This window comes from Zalophus californianus, chromosome 2, assembly GCF_009762305.2.
Source record: "Zalophus californianus isolate mZalCal1 chromosome 2, mZalCal1.pri.v2, whole genome shotgun sequence".
Taxonomy (NCBI): Eukaryota; Metazoa; Chordata; class Mammalia; order Carnivora; family Otariidae; genus Zalophus; species Zalophus californianus.
Window position 1 is genome coordinate 100082426 of NC_045596.1, and position 18020 is coordinate 100100445.

Consider the following 18020-nt stretch of genomic DNA (forward strand, 5'->3'; position numbering starts at 1 on the left):
ATCTATGTTCATTAGGGATATTGGTCTGTAATTTTCTTTCTTTCTTTCTTTCTTTTTCTTTCTTTCTTTCTTTCTTTCTTTCTTTCTTTCTTTCTTTCTTTCTTTCTTTCTTTTTTTTGTGGTGTCCTTATATCTGGTTTCAGTATCAGGGTAGTGTTGGCCTCATAAAATGAGTCTGGAAGTGTTCCATCCTCTGCAATTTTCTGAAATATTTAGAGGAGGATAGGTATTAGATCTTCTTTGAATGTTTAGTAGAATTCATCAGTGAAGCCATCTTGTCCTGGACTTTTGTTTGTTGGGACTAGCAATCTTGCTAATAATTGGTCTATTCTGATTTTCTACTCCTCATGATTCAGTCTTAAGGATTATATGTTTCTGGGGATTTGTCCATTTTTTTACTAGTTTGTCCAATTTATTCGCATATAATTCTTCATATTAGTCTCATATCTTTTTGGTATCAACTGTAACTTACTTTCTTTCATTTCTGATTTTATTTGAGTTCTCTCTTTTTGTATTAGTGAGTAGAGCTAAAAGTTTATCAATTTTGTTTATCTTTTCAAAGAACAAGCTCTTAGTTTCATTGGAATCTTTTCTGTTGTCTCTTTAGTCTCTATTTTATTTATTTCCACTCATGTTTATTATTTTCTTCCTTCTTTTAACTTTGGGATTCATTTATTCTATTTCTCTAGTTCCTTTAGGTATAAAATTATTTATTTGAGTTTTTTTATTTCTTGAGGTAGTCCTGTATCACTAAGAACTTCCCTCTTAGACCTGCTTTTGCTGCGTCCCATAAATTTTGGTGTGTGACTTTTCCACTTTCATTTGTCTCAAGGTATTTTTTTATTTTTTCATTGACCTACTGGTTGTTCAATAGCATGTTTTTAAATCTCCACATATTTGTGATTTTTCCAGTTTTCTGTTTGTGATTGATTTCTAGTTTCAAACAATTATGGTCTAAAAAGATGTTAGATGTAATTTCAGCCTTCATAAATTTACTGAGACTTTTTTGTGGCCTAACATGTGATCTATCCTGGAGAATGTTCTGTATGCACTTGAGAAGAATGTATATTCTGCTGCTTATGGATGGAATGTTCTGTATATATCTAGTAAATGGTCTAATGTGTCATTTAAGGCCAGTGTTTCCATATTGATATTGATATTCTGTCTGGATGAGCCATCCATTGATGAATATGGGGTACTAAGTCCCCCTACTATAATTGTATTGCTCTCAACTTCTCCCTTTAGGTCTGTTAATATTTGTTTATATGTTTAGGTGCTCCTATCTCTATTGGGTATATAAATATTTACAAATGTTTAAAAAGTTAAAAAATATATTTACAAATGTTTCATCTTCTCGCTGGATTGACCCCTGTATCATTATGTAATGCCCATCTTTGTCTTTTATTATAGTCTTTTGTTTTAAAGTCTATTTTTTTCTGATATAAGCATAACTACCCCAACTGTTTTTTGGTTTCTATTTGCATGGAACACTTTTTCCCATCCCTTTACTTTCAGTCTCTGTGTGTCCTTACATCTAAAGTGAGTCTCTTGTAGGGACCATATAGATTTAAATCCATTCAGCCACTCCATGTCTTTTGATTGGAGAATTTAGTCCATTTATGTTTAAAGTAATTATAGGTAGGTGTATACTGCCATTTTTTGTTGTTGTTGTTTTTCATTGTTTTCTGGCTTTTTTGTAGTTCCCTTCTGTTCTTTCTCTTTCTCTTGCTTTCTTCCCTTCTGGTTTGATGGCTTTCTTTAGTGTTATGTTTAAATTCCAGTTTCATTATCTTTTTTGTATATGCCATAGGTTTTTACTTTGTGGTCACCATGAGACTTACAAATATAAGCCTATGTATATATACCAGTCTATTTTAAGTTGGTAACAAGTATGAACACATTCTGAAACTCTACATTTTTACTTCCCAGTCCCACATTTTATGCTTTTGATGTCACATTTTACATCATTTTGTGTATATACCCTAACTAATTGTTGTAGTTTTAGTTATTCTTTCACTACTTTTGTCTTTTAATCTTCATGCTAGCCTTAGAAGTGATTAGTTCACTACCTTTAATATATATTTACCTTTAGCAGGGAAATTTTTACTTTCATATGGTTTCTTGGTACTAGTCAGTGCCCCTTCTTTTCGTCTTAAAGACATCTCTTTAACATTTCTGGTAAGGCTGGTTTAGTGGTGGTGAACTCCTTTGGTTTTTGCTTGTCTGGAAAAGTCTTTATCTCTCTTCAATTCTGAAAATCTTGCTGGGTGAGTAGTCGTGGTTGGAAGTTTTTTGCTTGCAGCACTTTGAATATATCATGTCACTCTCTTCTGGCCTGCAAAGTTTCTGCTGAAAAATCTGCTGATCATCTTGTGGAGGTTCCTTTGTTTGTAACAAGTTTTCCTCTTGGTTTTAAGATTTTCTCTTTATCTTTGAATTTTGACATTTTAATGTGACATATCTTAGTGTGGATCTCTTTAGGTTCATCTTATTTTGAACTCTAGGTTTCCTGGACATGGATATATGTTTTATTCTCCAGGTTAGGGTAGTTTTCAACCATTATATTTTCAAATAAGTTTTCTGTTGCTTTCTCTCTTTTCTCTTTCTGGGACCTCTAATATGCAAATATTGTTCCACCTGATGTTGTCCTATAGGTTTCTTAAATAATCTTCATTTTTTCAGATTATTTTTTCTTTTTTCTGCTCTGTTTGGTTGAGTTGCACTGCCCTGTCTTCTGGGTTACTGATCCTTTCTTGTGCTTTATCTAGTCTGTTGTTGAACCCCTATAGTGTATATTTCAGTTCAGTTACTGTATTTTTAAGATCTATGACTTCTGTCTGGTACTACTTTCTTATATCATCTATCTCTTTGCTGAAATTCCCTCTGTGTTCATCCACTCATCTCCCAAGATTGCTGAGCATCCTTATGACCACTACTTTGAACTCTTTATCAGGTAAATTACTTATCTCTGTTTCATTAAGGTTTTTTTTTTCTTTTTCTTTTATTTTTCCTCCCTGGGGTTTCATCTTATTCTTCATTTGGAACATATTCCTCTATTTTATTTTTGTTTGTTTGTTTGTTTTTCATTTTGTTCAAGTCTCTGTGTTGGTTTCTATGCATTAGGTGAAAGAACTATCTCTCCCTGTCTTAAAGGATTGATCACAGGACAACTGGGGTGTCTCAGTCTTAGTCTTTGCAGTATCCTGGTGGTGGTAGCCTGCCAAGAACTGTCTCCCTGATTATTTTAATCCCACGGGGCTCAGAAATGTAATCACCCTGGTCGGTCACCAGACCCAGGAATTCAAGGGGCATCCCCTGTGTGGCCTGTGCACATATGCTGGCTTTGGTTGGGCTGTGGTAGAGTGCCAGGCTGGGGCAAGTCCACCTGTCAGGTTTAACAATGTGGTAAACAGGTTTACCAGTTAGTGGTGCTAACAAGGTAGAGGGAGAAGGCAAAAATGATACTTGCCAACACCTCCATGCCTCAAAAGAGTTCCAAGAGACCCCTGCCCTTCCAGCAGACACTTTTAGATTAGCCAGTGAATCTCCTTTGTATGTAGTCTAGGCATTTTTCAACTTATTATGTTTGCACTGGGTCCTGGGGTGAGTAAATCTGTGCATATGCCCTTAAAGAGTGGAGTCTTAGGGAGCGCCTGGGTGGCTCAATTTGTTGAGTGTCCTACTCATGGTTTCAGCTCAGGTCATGATCTCAGGGTTGTGAGACTGAGACCCGTGTTGGGCTCCACGCTCAGTGGGGAGTCTGCTTGAGATTCTTTCCCTCTGCCCCTCCCCCTGCTCTCTAAAATAAATAAATAAACCTTTTAAAAAAAAAGAGTGGAGGCTTAGTTTCTCATAGCCTTTTGGGTCTCCTAGATATAAGCCAGATGTTTTGGGGATTTGTCTCTCTGGTGCATGTCCCAAGGGTTGGGGTGTCTGATGTGAGGCTCAAACCCCTTGCTCCTCAGGGATGTGCTCTGTATTTGTCAGAGTCTTTCTGTTTGTGAATTGCCACACTAGGGGTAGGGTTTTTTGCAAGATCATGCCTTTGCCTCTCCTGTCCATCTCTATGTGGCCTTTTTATCCTTTGTGTGGAGGAACTGTTCAGCTAGTTTTCAGATCTTCTTCAGAGAGAATTGTTCTATATGTAGCTGCAGTTTTGTTGTGTCAATAGGAGGAGGTGAGCTCAGGGTCTTCTTATGCCTGTTTTGAACCCTGTTCTTGATTAATTTCACCTTAATCCTACAGAACCCTTCTTAGAAATTTCCTGCTATCCCAAAGATAAGAAAATAATCACTCTAAAATGTAAGAACTACAAACACTGCTCTCTCCATCCCAAAGGAGATCACAATCAGCAAGGATCAAATAGCCTCTACTTAATGATTAAAAGTTGTGTTGTCATTTTCTTTTCTTAGAGAAAATAGGCAATATTATTCAGAAGTTGATTGTAAATTATCTAATCTAAGTCTAAATGGTTACTTTGCTTTTAATGAACTTATTGATAAAGAAGGTACTGTAGAGGGAATACCTTTTGGGTGTGTCTCTAAAGAGATAACTGCTAATTTCAGCTCCATCTGGAATTACTGATGAATCATGAAAAAATGCTTTGTCCCGGATCTGCATCTGAAAAAGTTCCTCATCTCGAGTGGGTAACTTCTGAGTCCTTGAGCTGAGTGGTAATAGCAGCCACAGCAGACACCAGTGGAGAGGCACCATCCTGGGGCAACAGAAATGATTGCTTACATTAGTTCTGCAGGTAGACACTTGGGCAAGTTGCAAACTTTCTAAAGGGTTAAGAATATTTTAGTTTTGACAGAAAGTTAGAGTTGTAGTGTGTATTTTGGATACATACATGATCTTGAAGACAACCTTCCTGTTTTGTTTTGTCTTTTCCCGAAGTATTTCATGGAATTGATAACAAATTCGCTAGAATTTCAGATATGAAAAAGATTTTGAAATGAAAGGACTCTTGGTGCATTAACTTCTCTGGATATTCAGAGAGAAAATCTCCACTTCACTATGGTAGAAGCCAATATGGTTCTTGTAGAAATGGGTATACAAATGTCTCAACGGTTGAACCATACCATAAAAAGACACACGACTCACTGAGAGTCCATTACCATTGCACAATTATTTTTATTCTTCCTTGAAATTTGACTAAGGATTATACATGTATAGTATTATTCTTGTTTCCAAGATCAGATTTTCATAAACCAGAGGTTTTAAGAGATGATAAAGTTAATTTTGTTATAGGTTAAGCAATTTGTCCAAAATCAAAAGATAAATTATTTGCTGATGTCTAATTATTATTCATTAGTAGACTCTTCAACACAACATTTAAATGTAAACCTTTGCCATATTAGAAGTGGGCTTGGATTCCCTCTCTCGGATCAAGTGAGACCGTTGGAAAGTTGTATAGTTAGGTCATTTGTCTTAACCTCCAGCAGAGTTGTATATTTACTACTCCAGCAGAGTATTTTCACTGAGTTACATTTTGGCATTCAAACTGACTTTCATCAAAGATCCTATAGGTAATTATGGATCACTCTCTACTGCACGCTGCTGTGGGGATATTGTCAAGGACACCATCTTCGACATGTCTCAGTGTCCCTAACAGGAAGCCTCGTGTAGGCAAGTTCTTTTGATGTCAAGTACTGGCGAAAGGCTTTCTTTTCTCTGTGGACTTGGTGCCTTTCTCCCTCACAAAAAGAACTCTGTAAGAAGTTGTTTTCCCTTATCTCTTTGACAACATACATCAGGGATTTCAAGCATTAGGGAAACATAGTGTGTTTACACTTAAGTACTTTAAATAGTGAGAAAGTTGAATGAAAATATTTGCAATAATTTGAAATGAAGTGAAAGCCAGTTTTATTTCTAAAGAGTCATTACTACAGCTATGAGATCACCTCCACTTAAACCATCATTTAACTTTAATTTTATCTTTCTTGGAGTGCTATCAAAAATAGATTCATATAACTAAAAATATTTTTTGAAGGGAATAAGCTTTTCTTTTTTTATGAGAATGTGAGAAGTAATTTTCTCACAGTGAGCTTACCCAAAAAGTAAATTTAACTTCTTTTTTCAAAAAGTTTTTTTTTTTTTTGCCATGTGTTTTGCAGTTTTCCATATAAGATATCTATAGTAATTGAGAGTTACTATGTGCAAAACAAGGTGCTAAATTCAATAGCTGCATTATTGCCTTTAGTCCTCACAATAACCTGGTGAAGTAGGTACTCTTCTCATGTAAGAGTAAATCACCACTTATGTAAGCGGTGAAAGGATATAAATCCAGGTGGATCTGACTGCAGAGCCCAAACGTTTGTCCTCTGTAATATCTCTCAAGAAAGCCATCATAATTTCTTACAAGGGGCTCTTATTTCTCATCCTTATTTCTCAATTGTATTGTAATTGAATGAAAACTTGACTTGAGAGCTAAGAAATCTGACTTTTTAGTTGCAGCACTAACTAGATGTTTAATCTAAGGCACTACAGTTAGCCATTCCAGATGGACCTCAATTTTCTGAAGGGTTAAGGTAATGATCTCTAAACTTTGAAAACAAATGATGATTCTGAGACTGAATCCTCAACTCCTCCTCCCAACTAGCAATTTAGGAATAAGACCAGGCCTTCTTAAGTTTCATTAAGTAATATGAACCTCACATATCCAGATAATTGTCAGGATGGAATCGAAGGGAAGTTGGGGATGGAAAGCGGGAGCTCATATTAGTTACGAATAGCAGATGAAGCTTATAAGTATAAAAGATGGCTAGATGGATCAAAATCAAAACTCAATGAACCCATTTGAAACAAACATGGACATGGTTGACCAAACAGAATGGGACCTCTACTCACAAACCTTAATCCCTCCCCTCTGATGCCCTCCTCCTGTAGCTAACAGAAGTGAACAATTTGATATGCTAGAATTTGCTTGGCTGCCCCTGTTAAGAAATAATTATTATTTCAGCATAATGGAATATATCCAGTTTACTTTGTAGTGGCATCCCCGAAACTTTGCCTCCTGAGAGCAGAAGCCAGACAATAAACTTGGTCTCTAGAAATGGTTAGAATTTGGCTTTCCATACTTATTAGGAACTTAGAGCAAACGTGCGATGGCAGCCCTTGAGTATGAGATACTCAGGTGTATTTGCTCTAGAACCACTCTCAGGCAGCTTGACCTCATTAGGCACTAAGTTTGCCCAGAAAGTTGTCAGTTGCACAGTACCACAGTATGAATGAACAGGACAGGCTGCCCAATGCCCCAGGATATTTGGGATATTTAGGTCAGTTCCAGAGTTAGGGAGGTAGCTAGTTATGATTGGTGGGAATCTTCCCAGCTTCCTTAGCCATCCATGGGAAGAATTTTCTCTTTATTAAATCAGTGAGTGATAAGAAATGAATTTTGAGTTAAAAACAACAATATTAGTAAGTTTTATTTTATACATGCTGCACTCTTCTAAATGCTTTATATATATATATATATATATATATATATATATATATATATATATAATCTCATGTAATGCTAGCAACAACTCTATGATGTAGGTGCTATTATTTTCTCATTTCAAAAATGATCAAACTGAGGCTTGGACAGGTAAGATCACATAGTGAATACAATATGATGTAAGAAATACAAACTATTTTTCACGAGTAAGTTAAAAAATATGGAAAATAGGATTATTGCATATTTGCCACATCAGCTACTTTTTCACTTATAAATAAATAAACGAATAGCAGTGAACAGCTTCAGATGGTAGGATTCTACAAAGTAAGTGTAGAGAGATAATTCTCCATGGGTCTCTGTGCTTGTTTTTGCACATCTTGGGAGCAGAGGAGTTCACTCCCTTTGCTCCAGATTATCTTCTCAAGGATGTCTGTGCAACGAAAAGCCTTGGAAGATAAAGTTTCCTAAGCCAAGAGCAGACATGATCACTATACCATGGAAGATCTGGGCTCCCCAAGTTCAGGGTTCCTCTCATTAAAAAACAAACAAACAAACAAAAAAACCTATTTGGGGCTGGTGCTATCTGGCCCTCTTTTCATCTGTGGGAATTGGGGGTCAGGGAGCCAGTGGGGGAAAATGTTAATACTGTGGATTGTGCTATGGATGGCTCTGAGTTGCTCTGAGTACTGCTTTTGTCTCTGACCCGGGAGTCTCATGCCATCTAGCATTGATGATGCTGTGTATGACAGGCTAACTTGTTAGCTTACAAGCAGAGTAAAATCTCAAACTCTTCACAGTTCTTGACACTCCGTCTTACTTGCTAAATTATTTTACTGGCTTATCTACTTTACTGGCTCAGGCAGAAGTTTTTATTTAGATTACCACCAACAGGGAGTAGACTCAACTCTATTTTTTGCTTTCTTTATAAAAAAAAAAAATCATTATTTCTCCAGCTAAAATTCTATCAGGTCAGCTTTTTGTTTCTGAAACAATTTTCACCATTTTAATTGCCATATATTATGGGCAAAACAGACACTTTTTGGAAAAGTGTTTAAAATTAGTATGATCTTTTTTTCTTTTCTTTTTTTTCCTTTGTATCTCTATAAGAAGACGGATGTTAGCTAAGCCTATTCTGGTAATCATTTCATAATCTATATAAATCAAACTATCATGTGTGCACCTTAAATTTACACAGCGATATGTGACAACTGTTGTTCAAAGAAACTGGAAAAAATTAGTATGATCCCAAAGCACAAGTCTTTATATTCTATAGGATTATCTCTTTCAAAATGTTATTTAATAACATTCATCTGTTGTTGGGGAAAAGCATACTCAGTTATTAGGAAAAGTTAACCATTTGATCAATTTGATCAGGTTACAGGCAGAATTATTTTAAACAAAATGTATTTAAAAGAAGCATCAAAGATAGCTAATCAAAAAACTATTATGCAGACAGACTGTATATATTTTTACAACTTCTATTTACTGATTCAGGTTTCAAGTGTCACTTAGATATTGTTTAAAGGATTGTTTTAAGATGCTATAGATTTTTTTCCTCTACCAATAAAATACTCTCTCTGACACTCAGCTTAAGAATTAGTCATTTTAAATAAACAACTAAAAATACATTCCTCTTAAGAATAAGACTTGGGTAAGCTAGTCTATAAGAACTGACTTTTCTTCTAAGATTACAAAAGTGCCCTCTAATGGCGTAACTTTTCCTCTCATTTATTTTTGTTACTTCTAGGTATCCAGAGCTTATCTAGATTTAAAGTTTAAGTTAAATAACATTTCTCAGAATTTCTCTTTCAGCATTATTTCTTTTGTCACGGGCGTCTGGTAGTAATCTCGGCAACCTATCTGTATAGCAAGAAACCACGCTATCTTTATATAATCAAGGGTCTAGTTCCAACAGAAGTAAGAAGTTGCTAGGATGATTCCAAATATTTTTATTTTTCTAAGCAGACCAATCAAGTTGGTCCCATAATTATTCACAGCCCAGAAAAACTAGCTGGTGTTATCCTATTACTGAGAAGATTGACTTTGTTTCAATTAAAAAGAGGGTTTTAGAGGGGAGGGGGTAGGGGGATGGGTTAGCCTGCTGATGGGTATTAAGGAGGGCACGTATTGCATGGATCACTGGGTGTTATACGCAAACAATGAATCATGGAATGCTACATCAAAAACTAATGATGTAATGTATGGTGATTAACATAATAATAATAAAAGAAAAAAGTTCTAATGGATCAAGTAATATAGATTCTAATCTAAAACTCTGACGTTGTTGATGTTGTCAGAGGCATATTCATATTTGGCACACACTTTCAGATCCTGCCAAGACTGAAGTGAGAAAAGAAAAATGATCTAATGATTTGATATACCTTGACCTTTAGTCTAGATTATGAGTAATCTAGGTTATTGGATAGTTTTATTCTTTGGAAAGCCCATGTACCCTAGATTAAAAGGAGAGATTGTTTTTGAAATATAATTGCCCAAAGATTAACCGTGAGTTCTCTACTTACAAAGTCAGAGAGAGGTGTGGGCGCTATAAAGTAAATAACTCTAAATATAATTAATTTATATGGGGCACACACACACACACAGACACCTAAGGTCAAACTATTTGGAAACATTATATGAGCCCAGTGAGCTGATGTTAGAGTAAAGGTAAATGAGCAGTCGTTCCAAAAGAAGAACTTTTACGGATAAGAAATTATTTTTATATTTGCTGCCCCCTCTCTGGCCAGTGGGTAAAAGCTACAGATCAAGAAGAGTGGACAGTGGTATTCTTTGGGCTGTTTTAGGGATGAGGACCAAGGTTGCTTCTCCCACTCCTCTCCTCCATCTTCTCTGCAGGGCTTTCTGCTCCCCCAGTCCACAGAGGGACAGGGGGAACAGTAGAGAGCCCAGGAAATGAACTCAAGACTGGTTCTGAAGGAAACGCCAATGAAGAGATATGAAGCATTTATGTTGTTTCCTAAGGGGTAAGGGGTAGAGCATATGATGGATAACTGAAAACCTGCAGCTCATTCTAAGACTTTATTTTCAGCAATCATTCAAACATTTTATTCTATCGAGGTTTTAGTGCAGTGAAAATAAATCGTCAAACTGACCTGGCATATCCTTTTACCACAAACCTGTGGTAATGTTTGAGAACTGTAAAATAGTCTAATGGTAAGCAGGAAAAAAAAAAAACATTAAAGGAAGCTCAAATAATTTGCCAATGTATCAGCTAAACACCCAGGATGACCTCTATCACCACAAAAACACAGTATGCTTAAGAGCAATAAAACTTGCCCCGGGGGTGTCTGCAGCAACTTCACTACTGTCATTTGGCAAGATTTGTCTTTCATTACCTAAGACTGGCCAATTAACCATCTTGGTTAATCCACTGGGTCACTTAGTGAACATAAGAATTTATTATTTGAAATTGTGTAAGCAATGATTATAAATAAATAAATTGCGTTATTTTTTTCATTCCTTTTAAAAAGTATATTAGGTGTACTTGACCACAGTCTTAATTGGTAATCTCGTCTTAAGAGTAGGGAAAGACTTCAAGCCACTAAAATGCTCCCCTTTATATTTATAGACCACTGTTTAGCTGTATTATCTCACTCATGTAAGGAATTTGCAAGTGTAGTCAATAAAAAGTTGTTTCAGGTTTTCAGGGACTGTCCAAGCTCTCTGAGTAGAAGGTGTCATGCACGTATTAAAGACACGGCGGCCTTGCTCCGCGCTGTAGGCTCCTCAGAAGAGCAGCCAAGAGCTCAGCCCCCCTGCGAGTGGTATGCTCAAAGCTAATGCCTCTGTCCTGGCACCACCAACCACCGAGGGCCGGCACGTCCCTTGCAAAAACATGTGACATATTGGCAAAAAATGTCCTCAAGGTCTTACAGATATTAAACGTTGCAAAGCTCTGTAAGATCAGATTCATCTGTATAAACAGGCCATGCCAAGCGACCGATTAAAGAAAAAAAAGTCTCCATACTGTCATTAAGATTCACTTAAAAAACGAGTCAGTGCACCCAATACATGTAGGCCACAAACATGAAATAAATTTACAATCGCCAGAAAGAAGGATGGGCATTCCGAATTTACTTGCGGCAAATGCATCTGGAGTAAATGAAATCTAATGTTTAGTTACAGGGAGTGGGAAGTGCATGATTATAATTGAGTGAGGATGACTTCAAGAAGTGGTGGGCCTCAGAGATTTCTGTTCTTTTCCTTTCCTTTTTAAGTGCAAATATTTAGTCTCTCAACTTCTATTTTTAAACTCAAGGGCATTTGTTTTTGTTTGAATCATCCACGCCACATCTGATAATAAATCTGAAGCATTTAATGTAGCTGTAAGGAAAAAAATGTAGCGTTCACTGGGGGCCCAGCCCCCGTGTCTGGCACAGCCTGCTCTGTGAGCGAGGGGGTCTGTCTGTGCTCTTTAAGAGCACGATGCCCAGCATGGACACACAGCTGCCCTCCAGGCTGACATTTAGCAGTGAAAAAAAGCTGAATTCCCAGGAGTCGTCCTGTTCTGTTGTCTTTTGCAAACAATGAAAATTGCAAACATGAAAAATATTAAAAACAATAACTGAAATTAGTCAGTCATTCTTATCCATACAGAAACATCCTCTGCTGTGGTTGAAAACTGGAGGGAAATAGGGCATCTTGTGGTTTGGGGTGTTTCTATATTAGCCAAGGGGAAGATGAAGCCAGCGGGAGGAAAGGCCCGCCTCTAAGGAGTGTTCTCTGGCACGTGCTAGGTGAGCTCTTGCTCTGCCATGACTGCAGGGCCCAGCTGCAATGTGCTAACCCCAACAGAGCCAGAGCCAGAGTTAGGCACACGATCCACCGGCTAAAGCTCTCTAAATGCAGTCTGTCATTACATAGTGGAATGATTATTAAGAGTTTTAGGAGTTCATTATGTCAATAATCTATGGATTAGGGACCCTCACGTGCATTTCCATGACAATGATCCCAACCTCCTCTACCACTTCTCTAAATGATTGCCAACTTTCATTCTGGAAGGAAATTAAATTAGTATGAAAAAGCAACGTAAAATTAAAACATGCCAAAGATCTGAATAAAGTTTCCATTCTCTCATCTCCTCCCCTCTGATCCTCATGACGTGTAGTTCACAGCAGGGCCGAGTCTAGGGCATTCTAATTGTAAAAGATGGTCATGCCTATAGAATAAACTTGAAAGGGGATCAGATTTTAGAGTAAGTGATCCTGTATTCTCACCATCACTAATGCCAACAAAAAGAATAATGAACAAGAGAAATGGCCAAAATAAGTGTACTATAGATAAGAGTAGTCTTTGATCCAGGAAGCCAGACCCATTTTACTAAACGAAGGAGTAGATCTCCTAAAAGGCATCTGATTGGTGATTAGAAGATATGATAAATTCAAAAGCGACAGAGAAGATAATACAAAGTAAAACTGGAACAAAAGGCGGAATATCTTCCTCCTATCAAACTTTGCTCTGCTTGTGCAAGTGAGATAGCTGGAATAATTTCCACTATCTTAGGAGAAGCTAATGATTCCTGGAATAATGAAAGATCCTAAGGGGGGAATAATATGCTTGGTTGCTTTTCTTACTGTAGTTTGGCAACTAAGCCTTATTTCCTGTTGATCTGCAACAAAATGAAAATGACTTCCTGTGCAATGCTCCCCAAAGCAGTTAACAAACTGAACACCCCATCCTCGGCTGAAATTTAGCTAAGATGTAACATGACAACATGCCAGGAGCATCTAGCAATAGCACCTATCAGCCCAGAAGATAAGACATGAATTGTCATGGGCAACAAATACTGAGTCCCTGCTGTGTGTAATACACTAAAAGCACAAAGTCATTTCATATAGATTCAGACTGTTCTGCTGCTTAAATTGAATTAAGTGAACATTAATTCCAGATAAAAGTACCCTGCAATGTAAGATACCAACAGGAAACCAACAGGAAACAGGTGGCTCATATAATAAGTGCTTAACAGAGGTGGAGTGAAGACAGAGCAAAACTCAGAGAGAGAGAGAGAGAGAGTGTAGGATAAGGGGAGAAGAGCTAGATGCGGGGAAAGGAGATAGATGGAGGTGGGAGCCCAGGGGCTGAAGCACAGAGACAGAACTGCATCAGTCAGAGTTAACAAACAAATGTTAATTGAGCACTTCCTTTGTGCAAGACACTGAACAATGTGCCAGTCATATAAGACGTCCTCTCTTCTTGAGGTATTTATGGTCTAGAAAGAAGTGAGGAAGAAAATACTTCTAGACGTAGGTAAAGCGAGATCAGTAGGGAACTAATTGTAAAGGTTCATAAAAGCAAAATGTCCCCTTATAAAGGCTGGGAAAACTTAGAAAGCTAAAAGGTGATTATCTAATGGTTTACCATCTATGTTTCTTAGCAACTGCTGCGATTCCTGGGAAGAATTCTGAAGAGGGGCCCTACAGTTCTGCATCACGTCCTAAGACCACAGGGAAAGACGATGGGACAAGAACAAGTATTTCCTCAAGACAGGCTACTTTTTCCAGAGTACTATTTGCAAAACTTCTCTTTTCCACACAGAATTTCCCTCTCCTGCACCCCCAAGGTTAGGAAGCATGGTTCAGTGGGAAAATCACAGATTGAGTTAGGACACTTCCACTGCAGGCATGAGAACTATCCACATTGGTGGCTTATTGGCCCAGATGTTCTCCTCAGTGCCCTGCAGTTGTGAACCCTTGAGAGTCTAGGTTAGCGCATCACACCTCTTAGGGAAGCTGGCAACGTGAGGCAGTAACTAAGTTTCACAAAGATGCACACTATGACTTGGGTTCCTCTCTAATTCTAAGACAAAAGAAGAACAGGCTAAAGACTGAAGTGAAGAAAAAGCAACCTACTTTTATGGAAATCTGTCCATCCATTTCATGTACTGAGTAGTTACTGCTGTACGTTAGCCTTGGGAGAGGGTTTACCACAACTGCGGTAACAGCCCTTAGAAGAGTATTAATGTGAATTTCTATTAGTGAGTAAGCCCACTTCCAATTCCTTTGGAAATAATCATTAGGACAGTAGAGGTGAGTTGTTGTAGACTCACTGGAGGTTAAGACGATAGCATGTCAATTTTGAATTTGATATTTTACAGTTATTTTAACCAGGAAGGGAACTTTTCAGTAAGATACTCCATAGACTTCTTAGGACACCAAAACAAAATAAGATTAAAAGAGCTAAAAATCAAGAGAACAGGAGTTTTCCAAGCACTGACTCCATATTCCGAACTGAAGTAGGTAACATGAGGACCCAAAAGACATATCCTTGGAATTTATAACTTACTTATAAAAACAAAACTTACATATCCAAGCAGCAGAATCCAATAATGTCAGTATATTCACTCATTCATTATTTTTTTACTCAACGTATCTGTCATGAGTCCTTGCTACATGCCAGACACTCTTCTAGGGACACTGATAATCTCATGAAGCCATGTTCTAGTGGGGGTGACAGCGCATACACAGAAACATCAATAACCAAACACTACTAGTGGCTGGCATTCACTGCTCCATAGAGAATTAAAATAGGCCTGCATGAGAGAAAGCGATGGCTGCTTTAGGTGGAATATTTAGAGAAGGTTTCTTGGAAGAAATGACATTTCCTCTGAGATACGAACCAGAGGAAGCGCTTCCAGTGAAATAAATGTCAGAGGAAAGAGCATCCTGGGCAGAGAGACAGCTGTGGTGCAAAGGCCTGAAGTTGGCACTAGACATGAGTACGGATGAAGGAACAACTATCAGTGTGGAACAAAGTGGGCAGAAGGGAGAGCGGAAGGCAAAGGGCAGGTCACATACAGTTCTGCAAACTATATTAAGGAGTTTGGATTCTATTCTGAGTATGAGGAAAAGCCTTTAAGAAGCTCAGGATCAGGACCCTTGGGTGGATCAGCGGATTAAGCATCTGCCTTCAGCTCAGGTGATGATCCCAGGGGTCCTGGGATCGAGTCCCGCATCGGGCTCCCTGCTCAGCGGGGAGCCTGCTTCTCCCTCTGCCTGCCGCTCCCCCTGCTTGTGTGCGCGCTCTCTCTGACAAATAAATAAATAAATAAAATCTTAAAAAAAAAAAAAGAGCTCAGGATCATGATCCAATCCATGTTTTTTAGGAATAACTCTATTTTGTAGAAAATGATGTTAGGGAAGAGATAACTATAAAAGCAAAAACCAACCTCATCTTTGTAAAAGCAACAAGATCAGAAGAAGGCCACAGCAGACACGGTGAAGGTTTAAACCTGTGGGGGAGACAGAGAGTAATGGAAAGATGGGCTGTGTCTTAACAGTCACCGTCACCAGAATGGGCAGGTGAGTTGGAGGCAGGAAGTGAGGAAAAGATAAGAATCAAAGATAACACCTTGATTATAGGAACGTAGGTGCAATAAAATAACAAAACGTTGGAAGAAATCAGAGAGAAATGAAATCAGTCGGGCAGAATTTCCAGATGGCATCAAATAATTCATGAATGGCTGATCATCTTAGATGCAGTTTTTAAAAGCTAATTCTTATACTGGATAAGGTATTAGAAAAGACAAAAACAGGAGACACTGTCTTGTTGTTAATAAGAAACATAAGGGAGCACCGGCCAAGGTGGGAAGTAGCAAGATGTGTGGGTTGAAAAACCAAAAATCTTGAGGGGATCCGCTGGATGCAGGGAAGGTGGATGAGACATACTGGGGGAAGGCAACAAGTATATGTGCGCGCGCACACACACACACACACACACACACACACACTCACACACACTCACACTCACACACACTCACACACACACTCACACACACACTCGCACACCAGAGCTGCTGCTTTGAATTTAGATGTCCAATGAAGGGTGCATATCATCCGAGGCTAACTAATTTATCAAAAGTTCTGGTAAGAGGTTGTTCATGGTCAGTGAGGAGGAAGCTAAGAGAAACAGATATGGAAGTTAAGAAAAAAATGTGACCAAAAAAACACTGCAAGTTGGCATGTAACCAGACCTCTTCCTAGGCTATGTCCAGATGGACAGGCTCAATAAAACTTAGGACTCTTCCTAAGAGCCCACATCTGCCAACGCCATCTCACGGATTCTATTGGGCACTTTTCCGCAGAACGCCGCCGTCCATGGAGGACGAACTGCAAACACAAGAGGCTGATAGGAGAATGAGGGGAACTGCGCAGGCAGGCGGTGAGCTCAGTGACAGGCAGGAAAAAGCAGGCTGGAGAAAGCCAACAGGTCAGTGGTGGGGTCATTAGGACAGACACCAAACTTTGAAGTGTAATACTCCAAAGGAGAAAAGTCAGCAATCTTTTCCGGACATTCTGTAATACACATAGCAAGGGTTTACTAAATACCAATTGACTGGTGGACCAAACTGAGTGATCACATCTTCTGAACGGAGATCATTACAAGTTTTGTGTGCTGGTGACAGCAAGGATAAAACAACAAGGGTAAAACTGTAGCGGGAACAAAAAGATTCCACAGATAATCAAGCTCTTCACTCATCCATCAGCAACAACCTTACATTTTTATGTATTTTCCCTCTATCTCAGGTAATACATACCACCTTCTCAAAAGAACTTCAAAATTTAAAAAGCTTTTTCCGTTCTACTTACCATATGAACAAAACCAGTTACTTTAATTATTCAGGCGCAGTGATATTCCTGTTCTGATGACAAACCTGGTCTCAAAAATTGCTTTGGTAATTCTGCCAGCTATGTCTGCTGAACACATGGGCTGAATCTTCCATAATGAGGTTTTGATCAAAGAAATCTTTATAACCCAGCTTCTAGTGATGTAATAAAAAGCAATACTCATCAACAAGGCAGTGACAAGAGGAATTTTTTTTCAAAGAGCCAGCATGATGGAATTGCAGAATTCATTGGCTGATGCAACAAATGTTTATTGGGCACTTACTCTGTGCCAAGCACCGCCTGAGATACTGGGAGCATGGCCTTGGACAAGATGTGTGATGTCCGTGTGCTTGCAAAGCTTGCACTTTGGTAGGTAAGGGAGAGGATGAGCAAGCAAACATCAACATATAACCATTCCAGAGAGCAGCAGCATGGGCTGCTGAAGAGGTTGGAGGGGAGCCACGCGAGGAAGGTTGCGGGTAGGGAAACCTTCTAGGCTGAGTGGTCATGGAAGGCCTCTCTGAGGATGTGACATTTCAGCAGCGACTTGAATGGAGAGGAGTAAATCATGGAGACTGAGGGGGGAAGGACCTATTTGGTCTGCTGCAAGTTATGTCCAGGCATCTTGCCCCACCTGTGCCTTAACCATAACCCTCAGCCACTAAAGGGGACACAATCGCAAGCCACAGAGACCAGAAGACAGCCCTGACTCACAGAGGCAGCTGAAATCACATCTGGTGAGGAAGGAATGGCCAGTGTTAAATCCAGGAATGCAGGGATGGGCGGTGACACCAGATGTTTTAAGGCCTGTTATCAGATGAAAGAGGGATTACAAGCAGTCTGGCTGGCCCAGCTAGTCCCAGCGGCTGGCATGGGACTATAAGGAAGGAGTTTGGGACTAGGTAAAATAAAAGACTCAGCTGACAAAGCCGTTAAACTGAACAGAGCAGTTTAAA

General features: G+C 38.7%; 1 protein-coding gene across 1 annotated transcript in view; it reads right to left on the reverse strand.

Annotated features, from left to right (window-relative positions):
• The window catches only part of NDNF (neuron derived neurotrophic factor), a 40898-nt gene that overhangs the window by 9054 nt on the left and 13824 nt on the right, over nucleotides 1–18020 (reverse strand). The window contains exon 2 of the mRNA XM_027600542.1: nucleotides 4526–4714. Coding sequence (XP_027456343.1) covers nucleotides 4526–4713 — 188 coding nt within the window. The 5' untranslated portion in view covers nucleotide 4714. The remainder of the gene's footprint in view (nucleotides 1–4525; nucleotides 4715–18020) is intronic.